Below are 27,320 nucleotides of genomic sequence, written 5' to 3'. Positions count from 1 at the left end.
GTCCATGTGGTGCAGGTACACCCACAGTTCTGTTATGAAGGGATTTCCAGGATTCTGACCCAGTAACATTCAAGGAATGGTGATATAATTCCAAGTCAGGATAGTGTGTGGCTTGGAGAGGAACTTGTAGGTGGTAGTGTTCCCTTGAGTTTGCTGCCTTTGCCATCTAGGAGGTAGAGTTCACAAGTTTGGAAGGTGCTGTTGAAGGAGCCTTGGTGGGTTACTGCTGTGCATTTTATAGATGGTACACATTGTTGCCACTGTGCGTTGGTGGTGGAGGGAGTGAATGTTTAAGGTGGTGGATGGGGCTGCTTTGATGGTTTTGAGCTTCTTGAGTGTTGTTGCAGCTGCATACATGTGGCAACCAGAGAATTTGTGCCTTGTAGATGGTTTTCAAGCTTGCGGGAATCAGGTGGTGAGGTACTCCCCTCAGAATTTCCAGTCTCTGACCTGCTCTTGTAGCCACAATATTTATATGGCTGGTCCAGTTCAGTTTCTTTTCAATGGTAACCCCCAGGATGTTGATGTTTCATTACTGGTGACGTGTTTGCTGCTTCTATTTCTATGGGGCTATACCACTGCATAATGACAATAGTCAGAGTCTGGCAAATTCATTCCACTGAAGTGAGAATCCTGTCTCTTGATTGCTGGTTGAAATCTGTGTATTCTAAGTTCCGGTACGTCTTAACCCTTTGAATGGTAAAATGTCCAGTGCATGGAAATGTCAGTCTCCCTGGGTCAGATAGCTTTTCAGCTTACATTCTGCAGGCAAGAATGCAATAATAAATGATATTGCAGATTCAGTTCAGTTTGCCCATCATGCCTGATTCCCTGATCGCGTAGAATTAAAAAATCCACCTTCAAATCCCACTTATGCTTGACCTCACTGTTTCTCTGCAATTTCCTCCAGCTCTACATCCACTTCTATGTTGCAACCCTGCTTCCTTTTTGTGGCATTCTTTTCAGTTGCCTCAGGTCTCCCTCAATCCCTCTGTCTCTCCATCTCTTTTTCAAATTATAAATGCACAGAATCGGAGGTTACTTTGAGAAATGGCTTGGTAGTTAGGTAGTAGAAAACACAGAGCAAGAGTAAAGAGAATGTCCTTTGCTGGATTGTGATTTAATCTACTTTGAATCCAAGAAAGAGAGTTGCACAGAGCTTTGGTGAGACCCATCATATTGATTTGAGTTTCGGGAACTGCCTTAGAAAAACATATATTCGCCTCGGTGGGAATGCAGTGCAAATTGACTTGGCTGGAGATCTGTACACCATCCCTGACTCTGCCTTGGCTGGAGCTCCGAACACCCTCCATGCAGTTTGGCCCAGCTATAGGTTAGGCTTCGCTCCCAATTCCCTGAAAACTGAGCCTGGCTCAACTGCAGATCTGTATAACCTATCTAGTCCAGCTACCCCTACTGATCACAAATTTCACTACCATTTCTTACCTCGGTTGTTTTCGACTTTGCGTAAACTCTGTCCATGGATTTGGCACTGGCATTTACTGCGTGCGCAAGCTCCTGTTCCATGGTGTGATGCAGCTGTGCTGTCTCCCGAATCCTGGATTGAGGGAGGAGGAATAGGAACAGTTGGAGGGGGACAAAAAATAAAAGAGATGGGGAATGTCAGCTAATGAAGCAGCAGCAGAGTGGAAGATGGAGACATTGTGAGAAGGCTTTTGGGAAACAGAAAGCAGACAGGGTAGTGAAAAGTTGGCCACACATAGCTTGCTCCATGATGAAGACAGTAAGGAGGATAAATGATAAACTTTTTTGGACTGACTGGTTTGCTTCAAGCCAGCCAAATCCAAAAATTGACAAGAAAAAAGCACAACAGTACAACATGTGGAATTAATGGAAGAAACCGGAACTGGCTTTTGAGGTCCTAGCGGCATGAGTGAAAACATGCTGGAAGGGAGCAGCATTTTCCCTATCAGACAAACAACTTTCGCCTCTTAACCTGGCCTCTATAGCATGTAGTCTGTTATACCGCATCATACGCAGCTTAACTCTGGCCTCATTCTATATAACATGAAGTCCTTTATATGACATATTAGACAATTTGCACTTCTTAACTAGTTCTCTGTAATGTACAACTGGTTTCACACCATGTAACAGACATGCATCATACAACATACCAACTGCCATTATGTGCAACAGATGGATTACAATTCTGTTATCTGTTCTACTGTGGAATAGAGAGCTTAAGGCTCTATTTTTTCCTCTATTACATTTAGCCTCTTATACTGTGCAATGTAAAACTTCTTCTCTGGACCAAGTTGCCTCTTATTTTTAGGCTGAGGATGTGTCTAATTAGAGATTGCAAAATGCAGTCCCATTTTGCTACTGTTCATAGTTCAAGACTAATTAACTCTTCCATTGTCTGGCATCCACCCAGTACAGCAGATACTGCACTAGGTCAAGGACTTGAGGTTCTCCTAGCCTCCTGCCAGTAATGCAGAAGTCCATCATGAAATGCCTGTAGCTTGCTCTCCAATTGAAGGAAAATGCATGGACTCAATGGGCTGAATGGCCTCCTATGCTGCAATTACTCTATGGAACTAAACCTTTAGTGGAGTAACAAATTAAAATAAATCAGTGGCTGTGATTTGATTATCCACTGAGACCCCTACCTGTGGATGAGCGTTCCAGCCGCTCGGCCAAACTGATTGATCTCAGCAGCTTCCTCTTCTGAAACTATCTCAGGTTGCAAGGCATGTTGGGAGGATGGACGAGGTAGTTCACATTTTTGCTTGTCTTCCCAGGACTTGAGGGTGCTCTCAAAGGCCTGTGGCAGGAGAAGACCCAAATACACACACACAAGATTAATAGTCTAACCTCCTGCAAAATCACTGAACCAAACCCAATTTACCAATATATAAGGACCCTTAGACTGAAAAAAACAGCAGGAATCCTTGTAATACTGCCTGCAGTTTCAGTCTCTCTCAATTATAACAGTGATAGTTCTTCTTTTTCATCTCTAAACAGCAGAGGATGCGTCATGTTCAAAAGTTAATGAAATAATAAGAAAATCCAGCAGCACTTGCAAAGTAAACGTCAGGATTCATCTGACAGAAAATATCAGGATTAAGTCAGACATAAAACCTGATTCCATGTGCCAGATTGTCTGATGTGGTCAGGCAGAAATCTTTCATCTAGGACTTTCAATCAATAAATAAAGGCAACATAAGCTTAAAGTGTCATTACATTTGCTGACTGGAGTGTTCTGTAATCATTCGCAGATATCAACTACTTATTACCTGTGACAGTGAAAACATGACCCATGGCAAATTACTGATCCATCTCCCTCTCATCTAAAGAATGGGAAGACTTTTATTTACTGGTTAGTTCCTGTTTTAGCCCAGCTGTATTTAAGCATTATTCAGACTCCAGCTGTATTCTCCAGCTGATTTCAAGTTGGTACGTACCCTGTCTCTGGTCAGCATCTGTGCACGATTCTTGTGAATGATTTTGATGTAACCGGGGGGCTGGATCCAGGCTTCTCCATCCACTTGCACTGGTACTCCTTCATCACCGAGGATTGTAATCTTTACAGCACGACACTAGAGGTAGGAGCAGGGCGAAAGCATATTGAGGTAAAACAGAAGCCTAATTACACCAAAGGCTGGCTCACAACTCACTGAATCCAGCATTTGCCCTAAAGGTCTCACTACTCCTGATGAGCAACACTTTAAACTATTTTATTTCATTTTATGTTACACAGCAGACATTCTGCTCCATTGACACATATAATTGTATAGCACTTGAGATAAAACACATAAGTACACAGGAGGTTAAACAGCCTCTGAAAGAGAGCTCAGTGCTCCAACTTCTTCTGTCTTAAAGGGTCACATTCTGAGCTCTATCATTTGTGTGCTCCCTGATGTTTTGCTGATTTGCTGTCAGGATGTGAGTAACACTAGCAAGGCTAGTGATTATCACTAGCTATAGTTGCCCCAAGAATTGTGAAACCAATTCAGATGCCAATAATTTAACAATGCAGCATTGGACTGAATTTACACTTAGGCTAGAAGAGCTAGGGGTGCCACTGGTGAACTGACTAGGTTTCACAATTCTGCAGGCTTTATGGTCAATTCATTTTTTGGTTTCAGTCCACAAATTGCCCCATTTACTGAATTATATTTCCTGCACTGTGGCTCCAGCTTTTTTGGTTTCTGTTTCATATTTATAGCTCTGATGTTTTTTTGTTTCAGCTTTACCCTTCAGTCTGGAGCCTCTTTGCATTTTCAGTGCTCTAGCTTGGGGTTTCATTAATGGCATTCTATGCTTTGTAGGTTGTTCAGAGCCAGTAACAGTTTGATGACTTCTCGCATAACACATACTGATTATACTTAACTGCTTGCATTTGTCTGCACTCATGATTATTTGTAAAGACTTGTTATTCAGCCAGCCTGCACTGCACTACACTGGCTGTACTTATCCGTTGACACTCTTGATTACCTGTTAGTGTCAGGCTATCGTCACTCCGCCTATAGATTCTGTGCCTGCACACCTCGCTCCACTTCACCTGATAAAGGAGCAGTGCTCCAAAAGTTTGTGATTTCAAATAAACCTGTTGGACTATAATCTAGTGTTGTGTGACCTCTCATCTTGTCCACCCCAGTCCAACAACTACATTTCCACATCCTCGCATAAGCAATGTTGACTCTGTGGCAGTTGGCTATTATGTACAGATAACATTCAGTTTACTGGTGAGAAATGAGTCACAAGGAGCAAGTGACCTGTAGAAATTGAATGGGAGATGCACCGTTTAACTTCATTGGGTATAGATATCTCAATTTACATGTTAGGGGTTAAAATTGACTGTGTAAAAGAAAATTGTTTAGTTTGGGGACCACTAAAGCCTGTAATCTGTGGTTCTTGCACAATGTGAGAGGTATTAGATGTTTCTGAAATAACCTCATGAAGAAAATAGCAACAAAGGCTTGGGGAGTAAAGTACCAAGGCCTTGTAATGCTAGAAGATTTTAGATTCAAGGCAATAGACAGGAACGTTTGTAGCTACATCTGAGATTCCGAATAGTTTGTTACTCCCAATTTCCAGGGAAGAGATATAACAAAGTGGATTTTGTAAAGAAAAGAGTACTGCCAAAAGTTACATTTCATGTTAGAATGAATGATTTGGCAAGAAGTGAAGCCCTGCAAAGTCAAGAGATTGGTTTTTGATCTTGGGATTACTTCCATACTTCATCTTCAATGGTTTGGAATAACGAGACTCAGGAGGTAAATGTATATAACTGGAGAGATAGAACAGGAGTAAACTATTGAAATCTATAGGAAACTGGGACCATTTATGAATCACTTGTACAGGGTGGATGGGTTTCACCTGGGAACCAATGCTCCTGCGACGAGAGTAAATGGTGTTGTGCGGGAAGGAGTCAACCTAATTTGACAGAGTGGAAGAAGAAGAAAACAAGAGGAAGTTAAAAAAAAAAGTGCTGAGGTTGATCTCACTTGAGCAATTCGATGGTGTTGCAGGTTGATAACTCGTGAGACCGCCATCTGCATACTGCCAAACACAGCCACTACCTCCAGGATCTTATCGTCAAAAGAGGGAGCTGTGAAAATCTGCAGATAAAGAACCAATAAGAGTTAAGTCAACAATGATGTTAGCATACAAGAAGTTGCAGTGTGCATATTATTCCCTGGATACACATACTCCAGCCCTGTACTTAGCACTTTACAAAGCAGCAAAAGGAACATGGTAACCCCACCAAGCCACTACTCCTCTCTATTTAACACAAACCCCCTTTGAAATTGTACTTACATCATCTTCCTTGGTTCCACCCCAGAAGTTGGTGCCACCAGCATAGCTGGGGATGTTTAGCACTGCAATGCCCTGCAAGCTGGGCAAGGGTATGCGCTGTCCATCACACTGCATTATAAAGTGGAAAGAAACATCAACAAAGGGCAAATAGCGATACAAACACAAAACACTCTTAATAGCCCTGTCACGAAATGTTGCAGATCAATAAAAAGAGAACTCCAGCAAAAAGAGACAAAATTAGTGACATAGTTGAGTTCATTGAGTATAGTCAGTCCTTCAAATGTCTAAGCTTAAGGAATATCAAACTGAATTGCAGAAATTGACCTTATCATTTAACTCTTTAAACCCCAGTATCGTTCTTAGAATCTGTATTTTCCCCAGCTTAAGGCGCAAATATCTTTCCTGAGGTTCGGTGCCAAAAGCTGAACGCAGTACTCCAGATAGGGTCATACACTCTGGGAGTGGAGAGTATAGCAAGTAAGAAACTGTCTTTTCATAGTATGCGATTATGTAGTACAGTAGGTTCCTTATGATGCATTCGGAACTTGAATTCAAATCTAGCCCTGAGTGTTGGTATATAACACCAGCCTTGTTTACGCTGTGCCAGAATCCTATGTAAAATATCTTTGTGCAATTCCAGTTCATTAACGTGTGAGAGATCAAGATAATACTTCTCAGAATCTTGCCATAAAGAATCTCATTCAGAAAGTCAACAAAAAACAAATAATCACTTTAGGCAGTGAAAATTCGTACTAGTGTCATACAGAGGTTGAATCTGAGGATAGTGTAGAGAGGCTTTCCCTCTACATCTAACACATGCTGAAACAGCCTAGGGGAGCATGTCGTGACAATGGATAGGGAGCTTTACTCTCTATTGGTACCTAACACATGGGTTTTACGTCTTCATAAAGTCTCAGAGTGTTTCATAGTCATTGAATTAATTTGGAAAAGTAAGCACTATTGTTATGAAGGCAAAGGCCACAGCCAATTAGTGCAGAGCAAAATCCCATAAACAGCAATGAGATAAGCTGATCTAATGTGTTTTTGATCACTCTGATTGAGGAAGAAGTGTTGCCCAGGACATCAGAGGGCTTTCTGCTCTTCTTCAAATTATACCAGGACCTAGAACCCTACAGTGCAGAAGGGGGCCATTTGGCCCATTGAGTCTGCACCAACCACAATTCTAGCTAGTCCCCTGACACATCCAGTTTAACTGGCAAATTGGCAGCTTTGTTTAATGTCTTGTCTGAAAGATAGCGGGGACGATTCTCCCAAAAAAATTTCCAAGTGTCGAATTCGCATAAAAACTAGAGTAAATCATGCTGGAATGAGAGTTTCAGTGGGAGTTTCAAAATGAATCTCCCACACTCTGTGCACTGCAGAGTGCACTAGTGTGAATCATTCCAGAAATCAGTGGGTGGGGTCTATTCCCGCTGGAGAGGCCGACAGCATAGCTATAAGCGGATCACGATGCATGCGCTGATCTGTCAGTGTCGAGATCGGCGGATGCGGAGTGGCCCCTATCTGCCGGCCTCCCGATTGCTGGCCACCCCACAACCTCCACATCGCCGGCTGTGCAACCCCTCACCACAGCCCAATCGCTGGCCCCTCGAACATGTCCAGGCCTAGCCCTGAACACCCCACCCCCCCCTCGGGCCTGCCTCACTCTTCTGATCCACCCCCTTCCCGCCGAAGCCCTGACCCCCCCCAGCAGGCTACCCCCCCTTCCCCCGACGACCAGCCCCAATTGCTGGCCTCCCTCCCTCTGTCACTCAGCTCGAGTGCAGAGTGACAGCAGGACCCTCCACCCCCACCAATCACCCCCTCCCCCCGCACCTCCCCCAGAGGCCCCGCCCCATGCCTGGTGGGCAATGCCAGGATGCCCCCATTTCAGCACCTTGGGCAGTGCCAGGGGGCAGGCCCAGGCTGGCACTGACCACTTTGGCGGTTTTGGGGGGGGGGGGGGGGGGGGGGGAGAGAAGAAGAGGCTTTCCGGCCTGGAAACTGGCGCTAATAAGATTGAAATTGTCGGGAAATGAGCTGCTAAATACACGAGGCAGCTCCGTGCCAGAGATGACAGTGCTGGAAATCCTAGAGTCTCCTGGCCTGCTGCGCTAAAAAAGCAACACAGCGGGATGGGAGAATTGCCCCAATTACCCCCAGTACTGCACTGAAGAAAGCCCAGATTATGTGCTCAAATCCCTGGAGAAGGGTTCAAACACAAATCTCTGCTTTAGGACTGACAATGCTGTGACTTAGCAAAGTTGCCACGGAGAGTTCTAAAGAAAATAGAGGTGCTGAATGATATGAGTCATGCTGAACCCTATGCAGAAAATCTGATGGCGCAGGGTTTGGTTTTTCAGCTCTAACATCCTTTATTTTGAAGCATGCCAGATTAATTTGAAACAAATTATTTAAAAGGGTGGCCGAGGGCAGATGGTTCAGAGTGCATTAAGTAAATCAGCTGCCCACCTCTAACAGTACTTTCTGTTCCAGGTTTTTATAGGTTCGGTGCAGCAGCTCCTTTGTTCCAAGAACCCCATACCACATCATGTTTTTTGTACGACTCCTGAGAAAATACTATAAGAAGTTAAATACAGTTCAGGGGGACAAAATACATTAAAACCCAATTCTATCACTTACCATCTGTACTGCCAGTTCATATTGAACCAGTGGTCAATATCAAACTGTAAACATACTCAGTCATGAGCAAACTGCAGTTATGTTGCCAGTCAATAATAATCCACCTTTCAACTTAACCTTACTCTTGGTCAAAACTGAATCAAAGGCCTGTCAACACTGGATCCATGGCACACTACTGGTCAACACTGGAACATAGAATCGTAGAATTCCTCCAGTGCAGAAGGAGGCCATTCAGCCCATCGACTCTGCACTGTCTCTCCGATAGAGCATCTTAGCCAGGCCCTACCCCCATAACCTCACGTATTTAGCCCGATAATCCCCCTAACCCATACATCCTGGGATACTAAGGGGCAATTTAGCATGGCCAATCTATCTAACCTGCACGTCTTTAGACTGTGGGAGGAAACCTGAGCACCTGGAGGAAACCCACGCAAATTCCACACAGTCACTCAAGGCTGGAATCGAACTTGAGCCCCATGCGCTGTGAGACAGCAATGCTTTTTTTTTAATTGACAAAGAAGAAAAAATACAATTTATTTATACTTTTCTTCTATCTACATTACCATCCAGTAAAAACAATAATAGTTAAAACCTATATTTTTGTTTCCACATTTACATTGGTCAAACAGTACAAATAGCTTGATGTGTTTTGTTAGACTACAATAATGTTTACAGATGCAGACAGCACCATCGAATGAGACTCTCTCACATGCACTCAACCAAGGTGTGGTGCCTACAGATCGTCAGAGTATAAATTTGCTGCATTGTGCATCATCCTTTTCTAATAAGACTTAACGCTGCGTCCATCACCCTAACAATTTGAGGCATCCTTGAGGATCCTGGCACACTGCCAGTCAACACTGGATCCTTGACATATTGCTAGTCTGGATCCTAGTAATGCTGGCATACAATACCGAATATAAAGTGGAACAGTTGGGATGGAAACTGGTGAAGTCTGTGACAGAATAATTGGCTACGGAAACAGGATAGAGTGGATTGATTGAAGGAAAACACAAGAGGAGGGGAATAACGAAGTGCAAAAACAGGAAAATCAGCTACAGCATCTGGGTAGAGCAGGACTGAAGGGATAAGGAAGCAGAGATGAAGGAAGACTGAGACACAGATGCAGAGTAAGTGGGACTGGAATTTTTTTTTATTTGTTCGGGGGAAGTGGGCATCGCTGGCTGGGCTGGCATTTATTGTTCATCCCTAATTGCCTTTGAACTCAGTGGCTTGCTCAGCTATTTGAGGGCAGTTAAGAGTCAACCACATTTTTTGAGGACCGGAGTCACATGAGAGCCAGACCAGGTAAGGACAGCAGATTTCCTTCCCTAAAGGACATTAGTGAACCAAATGGGTTTCTGTGACAATCAATTCATAGACATCATTAGATTCCAGATTTTTATTGAATTCAAATTTCATCATCTGCTGTGGTGGGAATCGAACCCGGGTCCCCTGGGTCTCTGGGTTAACATAGAAACTAAAAGCAGGAGTAGGCCATTCAGTCCTTCGAGCCTGTTCTGCCATTCACCTTGATCATGGCTGATCATCGAATTCAATATCCTGATTCCCCCCTTCCTCCCATATCCCTTGATCCCTTTAGCCCCAAGGGCTATATCTAATTTCTTCTTGAAATCAGACAACGTTTTGGCCACAACTACATTTGGTGGTAGTGAATGCCACACATTCACCACCCTCTGGAAGAAGAAATTTCTCCTCACCTTAGTTTTAAAATGTTAACTCTATTTCTTCAAACTATCACCCCTAGTTCTGGACTCCCCCACCATTGGGAACATACTTTCTGAATCTACCCTGTCTAACCCTGTTAGAATTTTATAAGTTTCTTTGAGATCTCCTCTCACTCTTCTAAACTCCAGTGAATATAATCCTAACCGATTTAGTCTCTCTTCATATGACAGACCTGCCATTCCAGGAATCAACCTGGTGAACCTTCACTGTACTCCCTCTATAGCAAGGACATATTTCCTCAGATAAGGACACCAAACCTGCACACAATACTCCAAGTGTGGCCTCAACAATTCCCTTTACAATTGCAGCAAAACATCCCTATCCCTGTACTTAAATACTCTCGCTATGAAAGCCAACATACCATTTGCCTTCTTTATTGCTTGCTGTACCTGTGTGCTTACTTTCAGCGACTGATGCACGAGGACTCCAAAGTCTCGTTGAGTATCCACCTCTCTCAATTTACATCCATTCAAGCATTAATCTGTCTTCCTATTATTGCTACCAAAGTGGATAACCTCACATTTATCTACATTATACTGCATCTGCCATGCAGATACCCGCACACTCAGCCTGTCCAAATCATGCTGAAGCATCTCCAAATCCTCCTCACAGCTCACCCTCCCACCCAACTTTGTATCATCTGCAAATTTGCAGACAAAAAATTCAATTCCCTCTTCCAAATCATTAATATATAATGTGGACAGTCGGGGTTCTAGCACAGATCCCTGTGGAACCCCACTAGTCACTGACCGCCAATCAGAAAAAGACCCACTTATGCCAACTCTTAGCTTCTAATCTGCTAACCAGCTTTCTATCCATGTCAAGACATTACCTGCAATCCCATGTGCTTTAATTTTACACAGTAGTCTGTTATGTGAGACCTTGTCGAAAGCCTTCTGAAAATCTATATTAAATAAACTACATCCACTGGTTCTCCTCGATCAATTCTACTAGTTACATCCTCAAAATATTCCAATAGATTCGTCAAGCATGATTTCCCTTTTGTAAATCCATGCTGACTTTGTCTGATTATACCACTGCCTTCTAACTGCCGAGTTATGAAATCCTTGATAATAGCAATTTCCCCAGTACCGACATTAGGCTCACTGGTCTATAGATCCCTGTTTTTTCTCTATCTCCTTTCTTGAACAGATGGCTTACATTAGCTACCCTCCAATCTGTAGGAACTATTCCAGAGTCCAAAGGATTTTGGAAAATAACCACGAATGGATATACTATTTCCAGGGCCACTTCCTTAAGTACTCTGGGATGAAGGTTATCAGGACCTGGAGATTTATCCAACTTCAATCCCATCAATTTCCCCAAAACCATTTCTCTACTAATGCTGATTTCCTTCAGCTCCTCACTAAAACATGTTTCTCTCAGCACTTCTGGCACATTATTCATGTCTTCCTTTGTGAAGACTGAAGCAAAGTACAAATTTAATTCCTCAGCTATTTCTTTATTCCCCGTTATGAATTTTCCCATTTCTAACTGCAAGGGGCCTAAATTCGTTTTTGTCAATCTTTTTCTCATTACATATCTATCGAAACTTTTACAGTCAGTTTTTATGTTCCCCGCTACTTTCATTTTCTATTTTTCTCTTCTTACTCAATCCCTTGGTCCTCCTTTGCTGAATTTTAAACTGCTCCCAATCCTCAGGCCTATTGCATTTTCTTGCCAATTTGTATGCTTCTTCCTTGAATCTGATAGTATCTCTAATTTCCCTTGTAAGCCATGGTTTGGCTACAATTCCCTTACCACTCTTGCACCATAGAGGTTTACAGCATGGAAACAGGCCTTTCGGCCCAACTTGTTCATGCTGCCCTTTTTAAATTAAAACCCCTAAACTAATCCCAATTGCCCACATTTGGCCCATATCCCTCAAGAGCCATCGTACCCATGTAACTATCTGAACGCTTTTTAAAAGATAAAATTATACCCGCCTCTGCTACTACCTCTGGCAGCTTGTTCCAGACACTCACCACCCTCTGTGTGAAAAATTTGCCCCTCTGGACACTTTTGTATCTCTCCCCTGAAACCTATGCCCTCTAGTTTTAGACTCCCCTATCTTTGGGAAAAGATATTGACTATCTACCTTGTCTATGCCCCTCATTATTTTATAGACCTCTATAAGGTCACCCTCAGCCTCCTACACTCCAGAGAAAAAAGTCCCAGCCTATTCAGCCTCTCCTTATAACTCAAACCATCAAGTCCCGGTAGCATCCTAGTAAATCTTTTCTGCACTTTTTCTAGTTTAATAATATCCTTTCTATAATAGGGTGACCAGAATTGCACAGTGTTCCAAGTGTGGCCTTACCAATGTCTTGTACAACTTCAACAAGACGTTCCAACTCCTGTATTCAATGTTCTGACCGACGAAACCAAGCATGCCGAATGCCTTCTTCACCACTCTGGCCACCTGTGACTCCACTTTCAAGAAGCTATGAACATGTACCCCTAGATCTCTTTGTTCTGTAACTCTCCGCAACGCCCTACCATTAACTGAGTAAGTCCTGCCCTGGTTCAATCTACCAAAATGCATCACCTCGCATTTGTCTAAATTAAATTCCATCTGCCATTCGTCAGCCCACTGGCCCAATTGATCAAGATCCCGTTGCAATTGGAGATAACTTTCTTCACTGTCCACTATGCCACCAATCTTGGTGTCATCTGCAAACTTACTAACCATGCCTCCTATATTCTCATCCAAATCATTAATATAAATGACAAATAACAGTGGGCTCAGCACTGATCCCTGAGGCACACCGCTGGTCACAGGCCTCCAGTTTGAAAAACAACTCTCTACAACCATCCTCTGGCTTCTGTCAAGAACAGTAAGAAGTCTCACAACACCAGGTTAAAGTCCAACAGGTTTATTTGGTAGCAAATACCATAAGCTTTCGGAGCGTTGCCCCTTCGTCAGATGGAGTGGTTATCTGTTCTCAAACAGTGCAAACAGACACAGAAATATGACGAAGGGGCTGCGCTCCGAAAGCTTATGGTATTTGCTACCAAATAAACCTGTTGGACTTTAACCTGGTGTTGTGAGACTTCTTACTGTGCTTACTCCAGTCCAACGCCGGCATCTCCACATTCTGTCAAGAAGCCAATTTTGTATCCATTTAGATACCTCATTCTGGATCCCGTGAGATTTAATATGCAACATCCTACCATGCGGTACTTTGTCAAAGGCCTTGCTAAAGTCCATGTAGACAACATCAACTGCACTGCCCTCATCTACCTTCTTGGTTACCCCTTCAAAAAACTCAAACCAATTTGTGAGACATGATTTTCCACTCACAAAGCCATGCTGACTGTCCCTAATCAGTCCTTGCATCTCTAAATGCCTGTAGATCCTGTCTTTCAAAACACCTTCCAACAATTTACCCACCACAGATGTGAGGCTCACTGGCCTATAGTTCCCAGCTTTTCCCTGCAGTCCTTTTTAAACAAAGGCACAACATTTGCCACTCTCCAATCTTCAGGCACCTCACCCATGACTATCAATGATTCAAATATCTCTGCTAGGGGACACGCAATTTCCTCCCTAGCCTCCCACAATGTCCTGGGATACACTTCATCAGGTCCCGGGGACTTATCTACCTTGATGCGCTTTAAGACTTCCAGCACCTCCTTCTCTGTAAGATGTACACTCCTCAAGACATCACTATTTATTTCCCCAAGTTCCCTAACATCCATGCTTTTCTCAACAGTAAATACTGATGAGAAATATTCATTTAGGATCTCACCCATCCCTTGTGGATCCGCACAAAACAGGAATAAACAACTTCTGGAGTCCACCTATGCATTCTTTAAGTGCCTGCCATTGTCTGTTCACTGTCTTTCCTTCCAGTATAGTTTCCCAGTCCGACATGGCCAATTCATGCCTCATACCATCATAGTTACCTTTACTGAGATTCAGGACCCTGGTCTCAGAATCAACTACATCACTATCAACTTTGATAAAGAATTCTACCATATTACAGTCACTCATCCCCAAGGGTTCTCTCACAGCTAGACTCCCAACTAATCCTTTCTCATTGCACAACACCCAGTCCAATATGGCCTGCTCCCTTGTTGGTTCCTCAAAATATTGCTCCAGAAAACAATCCTGATTTCTCGGGTTACTAGAATCATAGAATCCCTACAGTGCAGGAGGCGGCCATTTGGCTCATCGAGTCTATACTGACAACAATCCCACCCAGACCCTATCCCCATAACCCCACGTATTTACCCTTCTAATCCCCCTCACACTAAGGGGCAATTTAGTATGGCCAATTCACCTAACCTGCACATCTTTGGACTGTGGGAGGAAACTGGAGCCCCCGGAGAAAACCACGTAGACACAGGTAGAATGTGCAAACTCCACACAGGCAGTGACCCAAGGCCAGAATTGAACCTGGGTCCCTGGCGCAGTGAGGCAGCAGTGCTAACCCCTGTGCCATGTGCCGTCCTTACCTGTCCAGTGACAATACCACTCTGCCACTGCCTCCCCTTCTTGGATTCAGTTTGATCAGCGATACATGAATTTCCACAAGCCCCTTGGCATGACTGCAATTGACAACTTGATCACCTCCTTTTGTATTTTGAAATGAAAACTCTGATGGGAAAGGATTACAACAGCAGCTTGTGGAGTGGTAGCAAACTTGGCCATTCTTTCAATCCAGCACTCTATTGACAATTGGTTTTCTCACCTGCATTTTTCTGGATGCTCATCCCGTTTGTTGTTGAAATCGAGAGAAATTTTTGCATCCAATCCGATACCAAAGTAATTGTTCATTACACACTTTTCTGTATACCCATTTCTGAAGAACAAAATAAATCAAGTTGAGCCTCCAGGATCCTGAAGATTCACACAGAAAAAAATCCCCAATTTCAATTTGTTTTAACTTGGAAAAGTGCATCCACCAGCTCAAAACCTAACAATGGCACTATTTACCAGCAAACCCCACAGAGTATTTCTCCCAACTCAAATTTGCCACTAGAAAGTTGGACTCATGCTGAGATGACTTTCGAACTTACAGCACCCTCAACCAGAAAATCACACCAGAGAACTGCACTCCCAATGCGAGAACTCCTTGAAAGAGAGCTGGCTCCTGGTCAACAATCCTCTCCAGAGATAGTCATCTTTTGACCAGCTGATCTGGGCTCTCCATAAGTGGACCCCAGTGGAGAGACTGGTTCCCAATGAATCATCTCTACCTGACAGCTAGGTCTCCTAGGAGACCCAGCTGAGCTGAGTTACGAATGAAAGAAAGTGTAATTTCAATCACACCGAGTAACCTTTGCATTTCAGACTCCCTACACTGATTGTTCTTTCAGTGAAATTTTCAACGAAATTTTTCAACGATATCTAAGGAGTGATATTGGGAGCAATGCATAAAAACAAAGTTTGGGACAGACAGGAATCAGTGCAACTATGTTGAGTTTAATTTATTTTAATGTGCAAGAAGAAATACCTGTTTTTTTGCTACATAAGCTGCACTGAAATCTGCGAAGACTTTGATGCACTTTTAATAACCAAACTTAAAAAGCAAAACTAGAGAATTCTATACAAGACGTATAAATACTTTCCAGTGCTTTTGTTTTTTTTCAAGCTTTTCTTTTCAGAATAATTTTTCCTCCCTTTCCTGATAGGCACTTTAGCAGCTGAAAGAATGGGGGCACTGGATGATCCTAGCAGCTGCCATTCCTTCCTATTCCTGGCTGCCAAGACTAATTAGGGATCACCCAGGTGTGACTGCCTCCTCGAAGTACCTCACTGTCCCACACTGTCCTGATGGGAGGAGATATTGAATACAAGTTAAGCAGAGTGAGCAACTTTAGCCTCTCCACATCAGACTGGGAATTAGTAATGGGTTTTCTTCCTGCCAATTTCTCTTGCTTTCTTGAAAGTTCTGACTTGGCTGGAGTACAGATTCAGTGGCAATGACAGCCCTCCAGAAACCTTCTTGCCTGATCACTCCGCTTCACCTGAACAGTGGGATATTGGAGGCAAGAACAGCTAAGATGGGTATGTAGAATGACCTTTATTCTGTATCTAACCAGTGCTGTGTCTGATCTGGGAGTGTTTAATGGGAGAATGGAGAAAGAACTTTCTGAAGAAATGTTCATTTTTCTTCTCTTTCCACAAATGCTACCAGATCTGCTGAGTATTCCCAACATACTTTGTTTTCATTTCAGATCTTTAGCATCCACAGTATTTTGTTTTTGTTGTTGGAGAAGGAACTTTACTCTGCATCTAAACTATGCTGTATCTGAACTGGGAATGTTTGACGGGACAGTGTCGAGAGAGCTTTATGCTGTAGCTTGGTGGTTATTAGTCATTCTGATCAAAGCAAACAGAAATCACGACAAATAAAATCTAAATTAAACCAATGGAACAATTTGAAATAAGATCAAAACACCTGAAACAGAATGCACTATACAGGGAAACTGAGGATTAACAAAAACAGTGACTGCTCACGGCACATACAGAATATCAGGTTCCGAGTTCATAGTGTCAGCATGGACAAACAACATTTTGCTGATGACAGATCCTCCAGCCAAGGAAGCAGCCAATCCAGCTCGTAAACCTGATGGGAGGTGCATAGAACATAGAGTCAGTGGTGAAATCAACAGTGTAAGCACTTGCCAGCACAAAACAGAACCAGCTACACCCCCACCTGAATAAAAGATAAGCCCCCGAGTTAACATTGCTGAGTCCAGTATGAAAGCAGTGTTCAGATCCTCAGCCCCTTTTCCCCACACCTTTTGACACACAATGTCTCAGATGGTGATGCCAGGTATGAACTGAGAAAGGAAGAGTCAAAGACAAAATAATTTGCAGACTATTGCATGAGAGCAGCAGGGGGATCAGAACAATCCATTCAACATTCTCAACAGCTAAAGGTTACAACTTTAATAACATCAGGATGTTAAGGTTCTGATTTACAACTGGGGATGACCTTGTATAAACTGTGTCTCGTCAGCAAAGTGGTAAACTAATCCTAGCAATCCCACCTCTTTTTCTAAAACACATTGAAGCAGTCAGGAACTGTAAGGTGCAACCATCAGCCGTCACTGTATGGTGCAGTCAGCAGCTGCGAGGTGCAGTCAGCAGCTGCGAGGTGTAGTCAGCAGCTATAAGGAGCAGTCAGCAATAGCATAAGTCTAGATTGTGAACGATAGTAGAATATCTGGTCACAAGAAGCACCACAGATAAGTCTACTTTGCCTGCACCAAAAATCATGAAACACCAATGCACATTTTGCAGCTCTAGTTAGTGTTCAGCAGCTGGAATGCTGGCTGGTTTTCTCATTGTAGCCCACAGCAGTGTGGCTGATTTTCCCTCTATAACTCAAGGATAGTGAGTTTGATACAGGAAGTACTCTCATTCACTCTGCACCAGGATTCCTGTGTCACTGCTGATACTGCTTAATCCCTTCACTTACTTGGGTAAAGAATCTTGGAGTTGAGCATTGGCAAGTTGTCTCGATTTGTTGTTGGAGTAGGAAGTGAGGAGGAGCTGCCAATCGATAAGCTTCCTTTACTGATCCTCCTCTCACATGGAGACTTTGGCACTGCAATGATGACAGGACAACAGTCTCAATTACATTTAATTGGCTGCTATAAACTACAATTCCCTCACAAACATCCCGCAAGATTTACCAATGCAATCTAGCGATCCTTAAATTGAAAAGCAGCACCTTTCAGAAATGCTAAAATTCAGGAGAAACATGATGACTGGAACCATGAAATGACCCAAACAAAATCTGATTGATCATCTTAATGAAGTTTAACATAAACCTTAAAATGCCACCAATTTGTACTTGTTTGTAATTCCTTTAACTTATGAATTTGTTTGTGAAATCTCTTCAGAACATGGTAGAAGTGGGAGAAGGACAGCAGCTGAGAGGATCCAACACCAAACACAGAGTTGAGCTTCCAGATCCTGAGTTAGTAATTTGTATAACTGTCAAATTCTTTCTTTCCCTTATTTTCCCTGTTTTACCCAAGCACAGTCCAACATTCTTCAGGCAAAAAGGCAGACAGAATCAAGATCAGTTCCTAGATCTCAGTTCCATTCCTACCCTCAAATCTTGGTCATTTCCATTCCTATCTTCAGGCCTTGGTCAGTGCCAATTCTGGTCCCATCCCACTGCCACTCCTGTCCCCACACCTATTTCAAAGCCTCTAGTGTGTACAGATTTCACTTACTGTCAATCCTTATCTGTCTTTTGAGACATAACAATTATGGTTTTGTGTTCTCTCTCACTTCTGTCATTCCTTGAACAATCCTCCTCTCTTGATCTCTATCTCTTCCCTTTTTTCCCTGATCCCTTCTCTCTTCCATGCCTCCTTTTCCCCAAATTGTGCAAAAAACACCTTTGTTTTGGAAGAGCTCCATGCTTTCCCTGAAACCTAGAACTATCTTTGTGTCAACTTGCATGTACAAGTCCACACCAGAGTTTGAGGAAAGCCTCTAATCACTATGCCAATTGCTCCTATGCACAGAAAGTATCTTATCAAAACATCAAGGCTCAGTACCTTTCCGGTAGACCCTTCCTTTTATGTTAGAGCTATATGAGGAGTGCAGTGAGATCTTGTCATCAGTTTGGGACTCTCTCCTTTCTTCCTCAGAGCAAAGACCAAAGGTGTAACCCTCCTGATCCTGTGTCTGTGCATTCTGTTCATCCACAGCTAGACAGGGTAGAAAGAACAAACACCATAAATTGTAACCAATTCAATAACAAGGCTAAAGCTGCCCATGAGGTTTTTATAAAGGCTCAATACATGGCCAGGCTGTCTTCAACTTACAGTGCGTGTTAATGCTCGAACACACATAAATGAAGTAATAATTACAATTGTGTTCTTATAATTTAAAATATTGGTTAGATTTAGTGAAGAAATTAAGCTGATAAGACCTGTACACCTATAATGTTATAGCAATCAAAGGAAGAGATGTAGATACAGTGATGCATTTCACATCTTGGTTGGTGTCAGCCTTTAATCCAGCAGATCTAGGGGACAGGGATCCATGTACACAAACTGGTCAGGGGGCCTGATGCCTCCCACCTCAACATAAAATCCGAGTAACTGTGCAGTAAGTTGCTACTGATTTCTCACCTTTCTCTGCATGCTCTATGATCTGTCGTATCGCTTTCTTCAAGCTATTTGCTCGTAACATGAGTTGCTCCCTTGGGCGGAATATCTGTGGCCTGGGGGAACAGGCTGGCCTTTCCTCAGCAAGGTCACACATCATACTAGTTGTCTCACCATCTTCCTGTTCTTCTGCAATTGTTGGTGGTGGGTTTGGTAGGGATGAGGTCGCCTGGGATTCATCACTGAGTGTTTTAAGCAGGGAGTCCAGTTTTTCTTTTAGTACAGAGCACTGCAGTTAAAGGAAGAATATATCAGAAGGGCTGGTGAAAATTCTGTGAAAATAAAGAATGATGGAAGTAGAAAAATTACATAAGCTAGATCTTATGGTATGAAGCAGGTGTTGACAGCTGATGGTTGAGGTGCAGATACTGATACAATAGTAAGTTACAAGGTGCTGAATGAAATTTCCGTACAGGAAATAATGGCACAATAAATAAACAACATTATCGTCTTCTTTATCTTTTTATTTCTTTCCCGCATCTGATGGGACATGAAACAGACAAAGTACATGCTTACATCTGTTTCCATAGCTAGTTTTTCCTGGGACAGGTCACTAGCCTGTCACCTGGTGGTTGTCACTCCGCATTAAGCACGGCTGACCATGAGGCACTCCAATACTTACTGCCTATCATAGGCATATTGGAAGGACTTACAGATCGATAATCAAACTGTTTGGCCACGTTATGAATACACCTTCCGCAGCCATCAAGTCCTGAAGAGGGACTTGGACCTGGAACTTCTGGCTCAGAGATAGGGATGCTACCACTGCACCATAAAACCACCTGAACACATTACAGGGAGCGTGAGAAATAATTACTCAAAATTATACATACGCTTTGTAGAATAAAATGGGAGACTTGGAAGCTCTTGCTGGAGAATGCAGATGTGATGTCAGAGGCATTACAAAGATATGATTCAACAATGATATGGGTTGGTTAAATCCACAAGCTTACAGGTTACTTTGATAGGAAAGATAAAGTGGAAGGGATGTCATAGTTTATATGAGAAAAAAAAACTTATTTGGAACAGAGCTAAACCTACCTAGGTCAACTGTGGATAAGGTGGAAATTTTGTGGGATGGAAGAAATGGTAGCTCAGGAACTAACAGTTCACATCTGCTGGGTGCTACCATGTTAGGCGGAGTATTGTATCAGTAACACATTAGTGAGATTTAATAATTACAAACTGGAACACGAGTGAAGCCATGGTTCTTCATTATCCTAATTGGCATAATTTGTTAAGGAACCTAGGTGAGCAATGATGCCACTGGACCTGATGTTAAATACTAAGAGATGGGCAACAGATCACAGTCAGAGATACAACATGGTGCCATATAAGCATAGGCTTATGATGGCAAACAATGAATACGATAGAAACATTCATGTTTCAGAAGACAGATTATGAGGGTGCACTGGCTGGCAATGTTAAGGGAAAAGTGGCTCCTGCTTAGGAATATTCAACAGAGCACCGAACTAATGCATACCACTAAAGAAAAGAGGAAAAACTGAAAGGATAAAGGCAAGGTTGTTCATAATATATAGCTAGCGAGTAGTGGCTAGCACAAAATATATATAAAAAGGGAATAGAGGTTATAAGGCAATAACTGAAATAACAATTGAAATTAGGATAGCAGAGACTACTCAGGACAAGTCAAGTATTTACAGAAAGATATTCACAGCAGGCAGCATAAAATGCAAGAGTGGACCACTAAATTACCCCAAAGATAATATTATATTTAATAACTAATGGACATTAATGCCATATTTGCTGTGGATAAAAAATTAGAAGCCATCTTGAAACAGGGAAGAATGAAACACTGAGATAGGGAAGGTACAGGAAGAAGGAATCAACACAAAATTATGGCAGGTGTTGGTGGGATTATTTGCAAAGTAATTGATATAGTTAGATTTTAACAAGGCGCATGGTGCCCATCAATCTATAAGGTCAGAAAGTGGGGAAGGGAGGGCAAGCTGGTGTGGTGAGCTGAAAATTGGCTAAACCAGAGAAAGCAGAGAAAGGATCAGCATGGCAAGTTATCTCCACGTGGGTGTTATTGAGACCAGTGATTTAGCCATTAGTGTACATCAATTATTTGGAGCTGGCTATAGAAACAAAGTTACCTACTTTCGCAGATAACAACAAACAAGTTGCGAGGAGGTTTCAAGCACTAGGTTAGAAGCCAACCAAATATAAAGGGATCTTGACTGGAGGGAAAATCAGCTACCGAGGCAAAAGGTATTGTGCAAGCCTTGTTCCAAGTGAAGTACCATCCACTGAAAATAATTGCTCAAACTCAAAAACAAAATTTTAAAGGGAACACATTGGTGGCAAGTGACATTTAATATGAACGAATGCAGAGCACAAAGTCTCAGGAAAAGAATAAACTATCCACAGCTGTCTAGCACAGTGGCACTCATTGTCTCATCTCACACTTTAAGAATGAGTCCCTTGAGTGACACATCAGAGGGTGAGCCAGTACCTGTGGAGCTATATCCCAAAAAGAGTCAGTGCCACCACGAGAGAAAACTGAAGGGAAAAAAAGGAAATAGCTGACGGTGCAACTTTCCCTGCATACCTTTCTCGCCATAGTCTCAGATTCTTCCCAGTTCTCTGTTGTCCTTTCATAAGCCTTCCCAACCCGTGCAACAAAATCTTTAACTGTTTCGCAAAGCACTCTGCAAGGAGAAAATAGATGAAAAAAGCACTGATCAGCACCTGATGCCATTCAGACTGGATCTTGGTGTGTTTGACTTGTGCCACATGGAGGCACCCTCTCAATGGTTCTGTTGGTTTTGTCATGTTAAATCAACCTTGACCTAACTACTGAATCATGTTTCTTTTTGTTTCCTGATTTGTGATTGACCAAAACTAACTATACGATCCTCACTGAATTAGAGGAACTGGTGGGCTGCAGCAAGTAATCAGAAGCCACACTCCTGACTGCTGAAAACCGCAAGGGTCTATGGCATTTAACACGGCTTCTTCAACTTGCATTTTTGTATGCGTAGTTATGAATCTAAGCTTTGGTTTTCTTTTTATCATATTTAGCTGCACGCTACAAAGGTTCATTGGCATCTATTTATTTCATAAACATTTTTGTTTCCATGGATCTCAGCAGTTGCTGCTTCAGCATACAGAAGTGCTGTTGCTCTAACTGTGAAAAAAGGTACAATTGTTGTCGTCTGGTCTATTTTCTAAGCAGGCGATTGGAGGGAGAGGAGTTGCAACCAGATGGAATATTGGGAAGAACAGGTAGGAATAGTTGAAACTATTAAGACTTGTAAACTTAATGCCCTGGCTTAGTCTAGATACATGTTGTTGCACGCTACTCACTTTGCTGATGATATGACCACCGAATGTTGGTCGGATGTCAGGATTTTTGACAGGTGCGCAGCGACTGAATCTTCATAGAACGAAATCTGCTGTACCTGAGAAAAATTGGGACACAGAGCAAGAGACAGATCAGTCACCCTCACAATCCAGCCTACTTAAATTTGCACGAAACACAAATGTTATTGTTTAGATTGTTCAGGAATAAAGAGAAAAAACATAGGAATAAGAGTAGGCCATTCAGCCCCTCAAGGCTATTTAGCTATTCAATCTGATCTTGATATGTATTTTTCATAATTTTAAAAACCTATCAAATCTTCCTGTATTCATCTCAGATTTTCAGAAAGGTTCCTTATTATCATTACATTTAAAATGTTCTTTAAAACCATACCATGTGATATACATGAAACATAAGCCTTCTAACTGTACGGATATCTCTGGGGAAAGAACTTGGAGAGAGCCTTTCCAGTATTGCTAACTAACTCCACCCCAAAATGAGAATTCAGCTATGAATACAGAAAAAGGATTTGTACACTCGTCCTCACCATTCCACAACCCTACGGCTGGACAATATCTGAGGGTTGACTAGATTATTACTCAGTTCCACTTCTATATGCGAGCTAGATCCTTGCATTCCCTAACAATCGTTTTTGAGGTGTTGAGCTCAGTACCCATATAGTGCAAACTCCTTACCTCTAAATCGTCACTGAAATCCTCTGTCCCTATTGAAGATGAGGAGTGTCGTGGAACTTTTGTCTCGTAAACCATGATACCCCACCTGTAAAAATGAACATTGATTAGATACTGCTCATAGGTTTCCCATTTTCTTCGTTGCAGCGCATCATTCAAGGTTATAACACTTCCCTATACATCATTACTCTAACCACCTTATATCATGCACCATTCCTCTTCTCCTTGCAACATGCACTACCCCGCTTCCACATGCACAGTTACTAACTCCCCATAACGTGCACTTTTAACCTTCACCCAGTACCATACTCCATTACTCTTCCCTTGAACTATGTATCATTAGTCTCCCACTCTTCTGATACATCATTATCCTTTTCCCACGACCATGCACCAATCCCAAGCCCATAGGTAGGTAAGCACCCTGCTCTCACCCTGTGGTGAGAGGCACTCTGTAAATAGCCTCTCACAAATGCAGGAGAAATGCCTGTTACCTGGCCCTCTGTTGCTTCCTGATTGTTCCACCATCGTGCCCTCCCCTATTCCCTGAGCCGACTGGTCCGGGATAATGAACTCAAGGTGCTGGATGGCGTGTCCCAGGGATCCGCAATGCTTGCTGTTGTCTCAGCCACATCCACACAGTGTTGTGATGTTTGTTATTTGTGCAGTAAACTTTCTTTCATGTTTTCTCAGTTACTGGCCATTTTGGCTTCTATCACACATGTCTATAAGCTTGGTGCTGAATGTCTTATCGCCTCACCTCCTTGTCAGCATTAACCCATCCTGGGATAAAAATTCCACAAGCATCAACAAGTGTCTGCGCCTACAGAGTGTCAGCAGATTACTTGACTGTGAGGAAACATCATAGCTGCGCCCAATTCTGTCCTCACTCAACATCCACATACGTGCACTTTCCAACAGGATTGTGGTCAGGAGCAGGAACCCTGACTGCTTTGCCCCTCCCAGAATCAAAGATGTGAAGTTATTGTGCATCTAAGTACAGAGGTAACAAAGTGGTGTTGTACGATTGTGCTTTAAGTGAAATCAACAGAATGGAGAGTAACAGGCTCCACTAATGTAATAAAATAAAGGAAGTCCATTGAACTTTTAAACAACTTTCTCACCTATCCAGCATTTTTGTGCTTGCTCGCTCCAGCTTCTCCAGGATTTGAGGGAGTTGTGTGTCATCATCGCAGGCTGAACCCCATCCCAGTACACGTGCCAGGTCATTGCCGGTACCCAAAGGTAGAACTCCCATCTGGCACTGAAAAGGTTTGGCAGTTATTAAAAACAGTAGACCCAAAAGTCAGTGATTTCCTGAAATACCCCACTCTCAAATGCAACATTCTGTGCCATGCATCCCCTTAACCTCAACCTCCGACACCACCTTCAAATGTGGCCTCCACTAACAATACAGGCTGTGAAATGTTGGATCCAATGTTAGAATTATCAGACATGGAACAAAAATTAAGATGGCCTGACTGAATAATCAGACTGGCACTGGAGGAAGTGGGATGAGGGGTTCAATCACAAAATCAAACATGGGCCTGAATATTTTGTATGGCGGGGTTTCCATTCCCACCATCTCACGAGTTGGAGCACATCCTGATTGGCCAGCAGCTCTCTAATCCTTGCAGTGACAGGAGCTGCAGTGGATACAAAAGGAAGTGCTCGAAGATGCCACAGCGTCAGTCCCAGGACTGGACAGCAAAGTAGGTTTTTCGGGGTCCTAGGGTGGGCAGGATGAAGAGTGAGCAACTGGGATGTTGAGGGAAGAGGCCGAGGCCAGGGCTGGGGGAATCCAGAGTCCAGGCTGACACTTAAGCCTGATCACTTTCCAGCTACCCTATGGCCCAGGAAATCCTCCCGCCAGCCTCAAAATTGAGGCAGGGTGGGAGGATCTCCTGGGCCATGGGTGGCTGGAAGATGAATTGGGGCATAGACAGGCATTTCAGCTGAGAACTTGCCCGCCCCAGTTTAAAATCACTGTGGTCGGGGCGGATAGGGACCCAGATGGAAGGCTGTTCCTTCCATTTAACATTCACCCCGCTGCCGAAAAACATACAGGCGGGGGAGCATGAAATTCAGTCCGTGGATTCTTTTGTATTTGGACTGATGGACCTCTTTATTTTTCTGGATTTACATTTACTTGGTTGTGGAATCATGAACACCAATCACAGTTGTTATTGAGTCTCTACCTCCAATCAAAAAGAACAAGATGATTTTTCAGATTTTTCTACAGGACACTCCAGATAATACCTGCTTGTGGAGATTGAGACTATCAATTTCGGACAGCACCCACCCAACACTGCCATCTCCACCACACACAAGGATTCGAAATGTATCAAACTTCTGGAACAACCGCAAACTGTAAACAAAAAGACAGCATGTAAAATCACACTGTTGTTTGATCTGTACTGTCTGAAAATAAACACAAGTAATGACAAGAACCCCAACTAATGTTCCCAAACTGGTTTACCTGCATCCCTCAATTGAATATCACTCCAAAGCAGGCGACTATCATCCAACTCGCCTTCTCTCCTTTCTTAATCTATTGTTCCCACTCTTGCGCATTTGTTTCTCTGCCAAACTACCCCTCACAATGATAGAATCATAGAACAAAGCCAAGTTGTCCATAAGCACCTGCTCACTATCCGTATCTTCAACAGCTCTCATCTTATCTTATGTTTTTCATATTTCCCCTTGCTCAGTTTGCTAATTTGGCAATTTAAGAAATCCTTAATTTCTCACTATTAATTTGTTCTTGTCAAGTACCCTTGCCAACAATTATATTGTGGTCATTGCATCCAATTTCCCCATTTTTAGGCCTTTTTCTTGCCCTGCATCATTACGCAGAAGCATGGCGAATATTACTTCCTTCCCCACTGAAGTAGCAAATTAGACCTGAACCCATTTCGAGAAAGAGCTCTCTGTTAACACAAATATTTGACCTATCCAAGTCTATTCAAATCTCCAATTATAATATTTTATACACCCACAATTGTAACTATTATTATTCCCAGCACAATTTCTGCAATTACAGATTATAATTCCCACAATTAGACCTCAGTAATAAATTGCTTAATTGGACCTCAATGATAAATCCCACAACTAGACCTCAGTAATAACTCCCACAACTAGAACTCTGTTTTAGCTCCCACAATTACAACTGTTACAACTTTCACAATTAGAACCTCCACATTGTTAGCTTTCACAATGTTAACTCTCATAACTTAAATGATTGCTGGCTGGTTTGTGCAAGCCTCTAGCCAGCCTCTGGTTCCTCACTGTGGCCATGCTTTGTGTACGAGCTTGAGCAATAAAGACCAGCATGGTATTGCGAGCATGGTGAGTGCACCATAGCTGGGCCCTATCCTGTTGCCGCCTGCCATCCATCCATGAACACTTCCCAGCAGGGCTACTAGAGAGTGACCAGGAGCAGTAATTGTGACGATCCCCGCCTGACCTTAAACCAACCCCCTCACCTGGTCACCCAATATGACAGCAGTTCTGTTTTTGTTTTAACAAAAGCTGCACTCTGCCCCAGTAGTCTGATAAATCTAAACTGCAAAGGTGTGTGCTTTAAGCACCTCCTACCCAAGATGCGGGCCTCCGTTCATCAAGTCAAACACCTGAGCCGGGTTCAGTAACTGCTTGAATCTCCTTAAGAACTTCACCCCCTGGTTATCTCCGCTCTTAGAGTTCACAAACACAAGAAGCGGACTGGTACATGATGGTGGGCACGTTGCTTTCCAAAACCCTAAAGAACAGCAGAAATTTGATTACAAAGTTTACTGAGATGGTTGCTTAGTGAAAAAATGTGATGAGTTTAGTAATTGCATGACTACCTGTTAGCCCAGACCCCTGTATCTCTTACATACGAACATATGAATTAAGAGGAGTAGCCCATTTGAGCCTGCTCTGTCATTCAACAAGATCGCGGCTGATTTGATTGTGGCCTCAACTCCACTTACCTTCTT

At 42.8% G+C, this 27,320-nt stretch overlaps 1 protein-coding gene across 4 annotated transcripts in view; it reads right to left on the bottom strand.

Moving 5' to 3' along the window:
- dgkd (diacylglycerol kinase delta) overlaps nt 1-27,320 on the bottom strand; it is a 138,829-nt gene that overhangs the window by 19,773 nt on the left and 91,736 nt on the right. For all 4 annotated transcript variants that reach the window (XM_078209113.1, XM_078209114.1, XM_078209115.1 and 1 more), the window contains exons 9-25: nt 26,938-27,100; nt 25,600-25,708; nt 24,465-24,604; nt 23,347-23,431; nt 22,657-22,751; nt 21,899-21,998; nt 19,288-19,552; nt 18,709-18,861; nt 17,613-17,741; nt 16,655-16,754; nt 14,874-14,984; nt 8,257-8,353; nt 5,785-5,892; nt 5,472-5,585; nt 3,426-3,560; nt 2,631-2,785; nt 1,447-1,558 (exon numbers count right to left, since the gene is read on the bottom strand). In XM_078209113.1, the coding sequence (XP_078065239.1) occupies nt 1,447-1,558; nt 2,631-2,785; nt 3,426-3,560; nt 5,472-5,585; nt 5,785-5,892; nt 8,257-8,353; nt 14,874-14,984; nt 16,655-16,754; nt 17,613-17,741; nt 18,709-18,861; nt 19,288-19,552; nt 21,899-21,998; nt 22,657-22,751; nt 23,347-23,431; nt 24,465-24,604; nt 25,600-25,708; nt 26,938-27,100 (2,171 nt within the window). The remainder of the gene's footprint in view (nt 1-1,446; nt 1,559-2,630; nt 2,786-3,425; nt 3,561-5,471; nt 5,586-5,784; nt 5,893-8,256; nt 8,354-14,873; nt 14,985-16,654; nt 16,755-17,612; nt 17,742-18,708; nt 18,862-19,287; nt 19,553-21,898; nt 21,999-22,656; nt 22,752-23,346; nt 23,432-24,464; nt 24,605-25,599; nt 25,709-26,937; nt 27,101-27,320) is intronic.

The sequence above is a fragment of the Mustelus asterias genome, chromosome 3 (assembly GCF_964213995.1).
Source record: "Mustelus asterias chromosome 3, sMusAst1.hap1.1, whole genome shotgun sequence".
NCBI lineage: Eukaryota > Metazoa > Chordata > Chondrichthyes > Carcharhiniformes > Triakidae > Mustelus > Mustelus asterias.
Note: the sequence above shows the minus strand (reverse complement) of the source record. Positions and strands in the feature narration are given on the sequence as shown.